Here is a 9,611-nt window from a genome sequence, read left to right as displayed (position 1 = left end):
TGTTATTTAAAGCAGTGGCCACACAACTCCTAAAATATTTCTACACATCAGCAGTGATGCCTGTCTTCCACTTTGGGAAAATTGCCCCATAACATAATACATGTCTGATTTTTAAGTCTCTTGAGAAGAGAAGACTAAAACCAGAATATGAGAGAGATTCAGTTTGGATAGAAGAAAATTACCTAACTCTGTAAGTATATTTCTCCTCAAGAAACCTCAAGAGAATTTGCGAGGTACAGTGGCACACTCCTGTAATCCCAGCTATGTGGAAGGCCGAGGCAGCAGGACGGCAAGTTCTGGACTGGCCAGGGCAACTTAGGAAAACTTGTCTCAAAATGAAAAATGAAAGGGCTGGGGGAATAGCTACTGGTAGAGTGCCCATGGGTTCAATCCCTAGTTCCACAAAAGTGAAAAAAAATTTTTTTCAAAATTTAATAAGTGAAGGTTGAAAATGCCAAACTAAAGCATCTACTTTCCTGGAGAGCACTAAGCACAGGACCCTGTGGGGCATAAGGAACATGCCTGTAGTTAGAGCACTTGGGAGGCTTGAGTCAGGAGGTTCACTTGAGCCCAGGAGTTTGAGATCAGCCTAGGCAACCCAGTGAGACCCTGCCTAAAAAAATGTCCTATCTAGCTGGGCATAGTGACCAACTGTGTAATCCCAGTTGCTTGGGAGGCTGAGGTAGGAAGATCACAAGTTCAAAGCCAGCCTTGGCAACTTAGTGAGATTCTAAGCAGTTCAGTAAGACTCTGCCTCTAAATAAAACATAAAACGGGCTAGGGATGTGGCTCAGTGATTAAGCCCCTGGGTTCAGTCCCCAGTACCAAAAAAAAAAAAAAAAGTCCTAATAAAGAGATAGAACCTCAGAAATCATCTAATGCGGAATCTCTTCCTCAGCATTCCATAAATACATATGCTCAGATGCACAGGCGTGTGTACACAGGGATATACATGTATACACACACACACACAGTCTTATACCCAGTTTCTCATAAGTGGTTGTTGGTCTTTTGCCTAAAGGAGTCATAGGGACTCAGCTGAGGCAACTTCTTCATTGCAGATGTCCATCCTGTGCTGTGCAGATTGTCACCCCATAAAATCTTGCCTATTTCCCTGGGCAGTTCTGTCCAGCAGGACCACCCACTTGAAAGTAGAGAAGGCAGGCAGTGACAGGGTGTGCTCTATTATGCTGAAAAAGTGCATTCTTGAACTGTTATCCCATAGAACCTTCTGTACTGCTGGAAATGCTTTATAATCTTTTCTATCCAGTATTATAACCATGAGCCACATGTGGCATTTGAGATGTGGGTAGTGAGAGTAAGAAGCTGAATTGTTCATTTTATTTTATGTGAATGACATTTAAGTGGCTACATGTTGTTGGTCACTAATTACTGAAAAGCATAGCTTTGGGTTATTTGTTAATAAAAAGATCTGACAACTTCTGGATCAGTACTTGTCCAAGGTGGGAGTAAACAAATATGACTCCACTTCCCCATTCCCAACCCTCTTGGCACTATTACTATTTATCTTCTGACCTTCAAAAGGGAAAGAATTTGGAGATATGAGCTCATTCATCTTTCTGAATATCCCCTTCTTCACCTTCTTTTCTCTGTTTTCCTCCCTTTCCCCACATCCCAAGATTCCACAGGAAGTATCTAGAGCTTTCTCTGCAGGGGGGACAGACTTGAGAAAATTCAGAACTTACTGCCAAGAAGAACCAATCAAACATGCCCTTGAGCATATATAAATGGAAAAGCAGGATATGAAAAAATGCCATTTCTACTCTATTTGCCATGATGACAAAAATACACATGCATTAGGGAATCAATGTCTATTTTTAAAAAAAAATATTTATTTCTTATTTGTAGTTGGACACAATACCTTTATTTTATTTATTTTTTATGTGGTGCTGAGGATCAAATTCAGGGCCTTGCACATGCTAGGCGAGCACTCTACTACTGAGCCACAACCCCAGCCCCCTCAATGTCTATTTTTCAAACTAAGGAATTATAATAAATTTTCTCAGATGAGAATATGGTATTGTGGTTAAGAAAAGTTCCTTATTTTTTTGAGATGCTTGCTGGAAGACTTAGGAATAAAATGCCAGGATATATCAATGTATGAATATGTACACATATATATGTAGACTTTTTTTGGGGGGGTACTGGGGATTGAACCCAGGTGTGCTTAACCAGTGAACCACATCCCCAGCCCTTTTTTATATTTAATTAATTAATTTATTATTATGTTTTGTGTTTGGTGCTGGGGATTGAACTCAGGGCCTTGTGCATGCGAGGCAAGCACTCTACCAACTGAGCTATATCCCCAGCCCTATATTTTATTTTGAGACAGCGTCTTGCTGGGTTGCTTAGGGCTTTGCTAAGTTGCTAAGGCTGGCTTTGAACTTGCAATGCTCCTGTATCACCCTCCTGAGCTGTTGGGATTACAGAAGTGCGCCACATGCCCAGTTTATATGTAGATCTTTGATTAGCCAAACACATAGATAGATAAATAGATAAGTAGATACATACATACATACATGTGGAAACATCCATGGAGTAGATAAGATATATAGATATGTAGACAAATACATTGATTGGATGCATACATATAAACACTGGATAGGTAGGTAGAAAGGTAGGCATAATTGTTAAATATTGGGGTGGGCATATTGGTGCTCACAGGGAAAACAATGCAACAAGAAATACTGCTAATTTAAAATGTGTGTTTTTATTACTGCCAAGTGGAGGCCTCTTAAGGCCAGTGTGAGTAGTGGGTGGGTGCTGCCTCTCCAGCTCCTCCAATCACATGATGCGCAGGAGGGGCAGTGAGGCAGGGCCAAGCAAGGTCCACACAGGAAGGGGGAGCCACAGGAAGGAGGAAGGCACAGCAATCTGTGTAGGCAAGATGGTAAGGACAATGGGCAAGATGGCATTAGATCCTGCCCCATCTTCACATTCTGGGTCTCTTGCCTAATTTCAAGTTTTATTGTAGCAGAGGGTCAGGCCAGACCAGAGCCTTAATAAGGCCACCAAGACTGGTGATGGGGACAGCAGAAGGATGGACAAGGAAGTAAGGAATCAGGGAATGTAGCTGAGGGGGCAAGTAGCCTGCAGGACAAAGAAAGGGGGCTTGAGTTAACTGCTTGCCATCCTCTCCTCAAAATCACTGAGTGGGAAGGGCTGACACATCCATTCCCTACCCTGAATATATTCACTCAAATCCCAATCCCACTTCCCTTCACCCACTGTGGCTCTCAGTGCTACTATAGATTCAGGGGTACTAGTGTCCCCAACTTTGTGAATCATGCAAGGAAAGCTATATGTTGTCCCTAACTGGACATCCTTCAATGGCCCTACCTGGAGATCCATGCCTTCTTGTGGGTCTAGGAGTCAATCAGCCCTCCCATACCTTGCAGGATTGAGGCCTGGCTTCAATTCTTACCCCAGCAGGGCTGGAGACAGGCTTGGAGAGGAGTGTCACTCAGACACCTGTCTGGTGCTGCCTGCAAACTCAACTGAGACCAGGAGGGACCCGGTGGTTCCAGGGCTGGAAGAGCTGCTGTGGGCATACTGCCAGGGGACTGCTAGAAAAAGCCAAAGGTGACCCTCAGCTGCCAATGAGGCTTAATGTTTCAAAGGCCTGGGATCCCAGGACCCCTTTCCCACAGGCTTTGTCCTGCACATCTCCAGAGGGTGCCATTCACATAGTAGACTAGGGAACAGCACTATCTGTAAGTGTGCACAGTGAGGGCTGTGGGGAGCTGTAGGTCCCAGTTCAGGCCTTCACCAGATCTGGGAGAGGCAGTGAGCCCTTCAGTCTTTCCAGTTGACAGACTCCCCTCTCTTCCCAAGTACCTGTGCAGAGATGATCCATGGGGACACCCTTGGTACAGTCAGATCCTGAGAAGCACCTACAAGGTGGGAGTGGATCCACTCAGAGGGAGGGATTGGTTGGGAGCAGAGGGAGTATGGTGAAAGATGGGGATTCAATGCAGGGGTTCCAGGAATGGGTTCTTGCAGGGATGGGAGGAGATGGATGTCACAACTGTGAACTGCCTTTCTTTAGAAAGATAGACTAAATCCCATGGATGGTTCTGGGAACAGTGCAGCCCTTAAGAGTAGGGACTATGTATGCCCAGCATCCAGCAAAGAGCCTCGTACATGGAAAGTACTGTGTAAATGCTGGCTGGCTGGCTGGATGGATGGATGGATGGATGGGAGGGACTGATGGATGTATAGATGGATATGCACAGAAATCACCTGGCAGTTGCATTTCCCACTTCAGCTTCTCTTGCCGGCGCCATTTGGCTCTTCTGTTAGAAAACCAGACCTGAGGGGAAAATGGGGACCATGTTACTGGCTGTTCTCTCTGCTACCTGGCACCTGCTGCTGTCACCTGAGGCACCTGGCACCTGGCCTGGACTCAGAATGCAGAACTTTCTTTGATCCTGATGTGTCCTTCCTCCCTATTCTGACCTTTGCTGTCTGTCCCCTTCTTCAACTCAAAGGCTTGGGCAGGAAAGAGAGAACAATCAGAGAACAAGGAGGGCTTCATCTCTGATTTTTGCTCCAAACAAGCTTATTCCCACCTTCTTGCCCACTTCTCTACCTCACCAGAATCCATAGCTCTGGCTAGTACTGGAGTCTTTACTGTACTCTGGCCAGTACCGACTCTTCTCCCCTGTGGTTGGTTCACTCAGTATGACATAACTCACCCTCACCGTGTCCGCAGGCAGAGAGGTGGCAGCAGCCAGTTTACCACGGGCCACTGAATCAGGATACTGCCCACGCTGGAACTCTGCAGAGATGGAGGCTCACACAGCAAGGGCACAGGGAGGGAGCAAGACGTGGCCTCACTCCCCACCTGATATAAACCTAAACTACCTTCCCAAGAAGGAGCTACCTGCAGCCTGAACTTCTTAGCCTTTGGCCACAGGTCTCAAGGCTGCTGCCCCCATGTCACACCAAGGACCCTCTGCCCCTCCATCCACTCTAGCCCAATACCTTTCTCCAATGCCTCTGCTTGGCCTGGGGAGAAGATAGTTCGATTCCGGTGAGTGGTCCCTGAGGTGGGACCTTGGGGATGCTCAGAGCCATGATGTGGAATGGAAAGAGCTGGTGCCAAGACAGCTGCAAAGGAGGACAATGTTTCGAGATGGTCTGTGTTGGGGTTCCTGAGTCCCTGGCACTGCAGCTAGGTGACAGCATGGGTACAAGAGGAGAGCCAAGCTGGTAAAGCATTCAATTACTTGGGGATTATTTCAGGGGCCATTGATGGGAAGTGTACTCAGTATATTGTTGTGTTTGGGGAAAATAGCAGAAGATATGGTCCCCATTTGCACAATCCCATAGAACATGAGGATACCCTGAGAAGCTACATATAAGGCAGAAGGAGGGTGTAGAAGACCCAGTCCTGCTTCTTCCTCAGCAGATCCTGTGAACCTACAATCCTGGGGACCTACATTTCATTCCATGACCTGCCAGCAACAGACTGATGACCTCTGGTATGTCACCCCACTTCTCTGAACTTCAAGTTTTTTCTGCCAAGAGAGAATAAAGCTCTTTACCAGGCTCTCCTTATTGGGTTGTTGGGAGGGTGATCCATAAAAGAATGAGAGCTGGGTGCAGTGGCACATGCCTGTAATTCTAGCAGCTTGGGAGGCTGAGGCAGGAGGATTGCAAGTTCAAACCAACCTCAGCAACTTAGCAAACCCCTAAGCAACTTAGCAAGACCCTGTCTCAAAATAAAACACAAAAAGGGCTGGGGATGTGACTCAGTGGTTAAGTGCCCCTAGGTTCAATCCCTAATACCAAAAAAAAAAAAAAAAAAAAAAAGTTGAGAATAAGAATGGTTGGGGCACAGAGCAGGAGCTGAGGCAGGAGGATCATAGGTTCAAAGCCAGCCTCAGCAAAAGTGAGGTGCTAAACAACTCAGTGAGACCCTGTTTCTAAATAAAATACAAAATAGAGCTGGGGATGTGGCTCAGTAGTTGAGTGCCCCTGAGTTCAATCCCCAGTATAAAACACACACACACACACACACACACACACAAACACACACACACACACACACACACACAGTGTTTTAAGAGCCATAAAATACTGAGGTTTTGGTTCTGATTATCCCTGAGGGGCAACTCCAAACCTACCTGATGACCTGAGCTGTGGCCAGTGCAGTCCTTGGTTTTCCTGTAGCACCCTCAGGACTCGATTGATGGAGGAGACCTGGAAGTGTTGGGGTGTTGAGTTAGGAGATAATGTACAGACCCAGGACTGCATCTGAGGATAGCCCCCTAGTATGCCTTCTCTCTCCACCCACACCTCATTCCCAAGGGCAGCTTCCCCTCTCTCCCCATGCTTTTGTCTCATCTCTCTCGCAAACCATCACTTTTCAAAAGAGCAAGTTATGGGTCAGAATATGCAAGTACCCCACCCCCAGCTTGGGATTGAGTTTCCAATAAAAAGGGATCTTGAGCTCCCCGAACAAAAGCCTATTTGCCAGCCCCAGTGCAGAGATGGGGGTCACTTACACTGGGAGTCTTGTCCTGCGTGCAAAGCCCTTCAGCACAAAGCTGACGTTGGATCTCCCAAGCAAAGAGAGCTGGATACTGGTCTTTAAGCTGGGCAATTCGAGCCACCACAGGGGGTGTGGCCAGACGTGGCTTGCTTCCCCCAATACCCTTGGGCTCCAAGATACCTGTGCGGTAGTAACGCCCTAGAATCTTGCTCACACAGCCATTTGATACCTGAATCAGGTGAAAAGCAAGGATAACTAAGACATGATGGGCAGAAGGAGGGTGAGTGACCCTGGGATGGAAGGAGGCTACAAGGCAAAGCAAGACTTACTGGACCAGATTTGAGAGTCCTACATTTTTTAGGAATACACTTATGTTCCTAAAGCTCCCCTTACCAATCAAAAGGGTCTTAGAGGAGGTAGCCCAAGCCCAAAGACCCTCGGAGTCTGTAACAACTTCAGACTCTTGTCTTCAGAGGGACTTTCTCTCACTAATTCATGCCTCACCATTGGGTGAAGGTTCTGGCATTACCTTAAGGCTCCGTGAGATATCGCAGGGTCGCATACCACTGACTGCTAGCTGCACGATCTGCTGCCGGGTGTCCAGAGGCAGGGGCCGACCATTCACAAAAAGTCCCCCTAGCTGATTCATGCTGCTGATCCCTGGGCATGAGAAGGAAGCACCCATACATTTCCTCTTCCCACCTTGGCAGAGAGTCTCTTAGATCCCTCCTGCCTGTCTTGCCACCATAGAGTAAGTCTGGTCCCAGGAGACTTCTCCTCTCCTGATCCCAGGGACCTCAAAACATGCCACTCTTCGTGGGAGCTGGCTCATGGGTGAATCTTTGCTCTTTGACCAAATCTTAACTCAGGAGAATCTTGTACTGACTCTCCTGGGCTAAGCAAAGCAGGGTAGAACAGAGAGAGACTGACTGGAAAAAACTTCTTCCAGAACATTGGCCAAGGGCAGATGAAATCATCTTCATGAAAGCAAAGTCCTGAACTACTCCTCTGTCTCTGAACTTCCTCCTCCCCATTCTTCTCATTTTTTTTTAAAGTTGTAGATGGACACAATACATTTATTTTATTTATTTATTTTTATGTGGTGCTGAGGATCGAATCCAGTGCCTCACACATGTGACGAGCGTTCTGTCACTGAGCTACAACCCCAGCCCCGTTCTTTCAATTTCTCTCAGGCTTCTTACCATCCTGCTGCATGCTCCAGGCTGACCCTCCTTGCAGGAGGACAGGAAGCCAACTTGGAAGATTGGGGAGTCCTTTTGGGAGCTTCTATTCCTATTTTGAGGCTGGGTCTGCAATAATAGGGGGTTATCTGGATAAGGTCTTTTTGAAATTTTGCTTGAAATGGTTTGGGATGTAATGTTTTGTGATAGAAGGTCAAGTTTCAAAAATTTGCCTGTAGGTTGACTCAAATCATAGCATTAGAATTCTCTTTACTTAGCCAGGCATGGTGGCACACACCTGTAATCTCAGCAGTTTGGGAGGCTGAGACAGGAGGAATACCAGATCAAAGCTAGCCTCAGCAACAGCAAGGCACTAAGTAACTCCATGAGACCCTGTCTCTAAATAAAATACAAAATAGGGCTGGGGATGTGGCTCAGTGGTTGAATGCCCCTGAGTTCAATCCCCAGTACTCCCACTCAAAAAAAAAAAAAAAAGAATTTTTTTTACTTAAACTCTTATGCAATGAAAATCATAGGATTGGCTGAAGACTGGGTCTTTTTGGATAAGAAAGAATGAAAAAAATCTCATTTCCTGAATATCCATTACAGAAATTTGGGGAGGTAGAAAGGGATGATACTTCCCAATACTCCAGCTTTCTCTTTTCAAAACAGGCAACTCTAGTCTCTGGGTACTCATTAGTCTTCCCAGCCCCTGGCAAAAACACTTGAGCCATAGACCCCTGAGTCCCCAAGTTCAGGGCTTCACTTTCACTACCAGGCAGTCCTGGATTAATTCTCCAAACCACCAGGCAAATGTTTCCTTCAGAGCACTTTGCGGGAAAGGCTTGCTCCTGTTTTTTCATATCTTCTAAGAAACTCTGGGGAAATGTGAGGCTCAGCTCTGCCCCACCAGGCAGTGAGCTCTGGTCCCACGCATTGGAAGTCATGATGAACAATACTGGTTATAACTTCTCATAGAAAATGCACTCTTAGCAGATTCTAATCTGTTGAAATTGTTGGTTCCTGATAACCCTGAAAAGTCTAGATCTCACAGTAGAACTTCACCTTCAGAGATGACTTTTCTGGGATCAGACATTCATTCATTAAACTAATACTTCTTAAACATAGAGAAGGGAGGAAGAGAGCTGTCTGCTGACAACCATCTTGAGCACAAGAGAGTCTCTGGGCAAGGGACATAAACCAGCGGTCACTATGTCTTTTTGCTTTCATCATCCATTAATAATTAATGGGAGTCAAAGCTATTTTCTCCTCCTCCTCCTCTTCTTCTTTTTTCTTGAGACAGGGTCTCACTAAGTTGCTTAGACTGCCCTTGAACTTGCAAATCCTCCTGCCTCAGCCCCCCAGGTCTCAGGGATTACAGGCACTATACTCAGCTGAAACTGCTTCTTTTCATGCCTGGAATCATGGCTGGGATGGAGGTGATGCTTGGAAACAGTTTACACATGAAACTTTCCTGTAATAAGCATGCCATCTAATCCCAGTTAACTCATCTGCAACTATTTACTGAATAAGGTCATAAGCATGAGCACATTGTTGGTCGTTCAGTAGGAAGGCAGTAAAAAGAAAAGGGGCAAGATTTATGCTCCCCAAGAGATTACCATGCAGCAGAGAAAGGAGACTAGCAAGGGTGAAAGAACAAATTATAAAGAGTATGGAATTCAGTCCCTACTGTTTTAAGTTCAGTAGCTAAATTAACTTATTTTTCTAAGTAGGTAGAGATACACTCCCCCTCCAGTTCTCATCTTCCCACAGGGTTGGGAAGGCAGGCAGAGGTTTTTCCAAAGAAAACAGAGGCACAAATTGGGGTTTCCACAAGTCAGGGGCCACTCAGAGTAAGATTCAAGTTTTAGAAGCCAGTTCCTTGCCAGAAATCAAAATCTCTGGCTCCT

The 9,611-nt window shown here is 46.0% G+C and overlaps 1 protein-coding gene across 1 annotated transcript; it reads right to left on the bottom strand.

Moving 5' to 3' along the window:
• Positions 1-2,755: 2,755 nt before the first annotated feature.
• On the bottom strand, positions 2,756-7,735 carry PAX4 (paired box 4; the record flags this gene model as incomplete). Its single annotated transcript, XM_081287359.1, has 10 exons — positions 2,756-2,895; positions 3,446-3,587; positions 3,859-3,914; positions 4,264-4,333; positions 4,719-4,801; positions 5,008-5,133; positions 6,153-6,228; positions 6,534-6,749; positions 7,050-7,180; positions 7,723-7,735. The coding sequence occupies 10 exons, from the start codon at positions 7,733-7,735 to the stop codon at positions 2,756-2,758; spliced, it is 1,053 nt and encodes a 350-aa protein (XP_081143485.1).
• Positions 7,736-9,611: the final 1,876 nt, after the last annotated feature.

This window comes from Spermophilus citellus (assembly GCF_964194105.1).
Source record: "Spermophilus citellus genome assembly, chromosome: 3".
NCBI lineage: Eukaryota > Metazoa > Chordata > Mammalia > Rodentia > Sciuridae > Spermophilus > Spermophilus citellus.
Note: the sequence above shows the minus strand (reverse complement) of the source record. Positions and strands in the feature narration are given on the sequence as shown.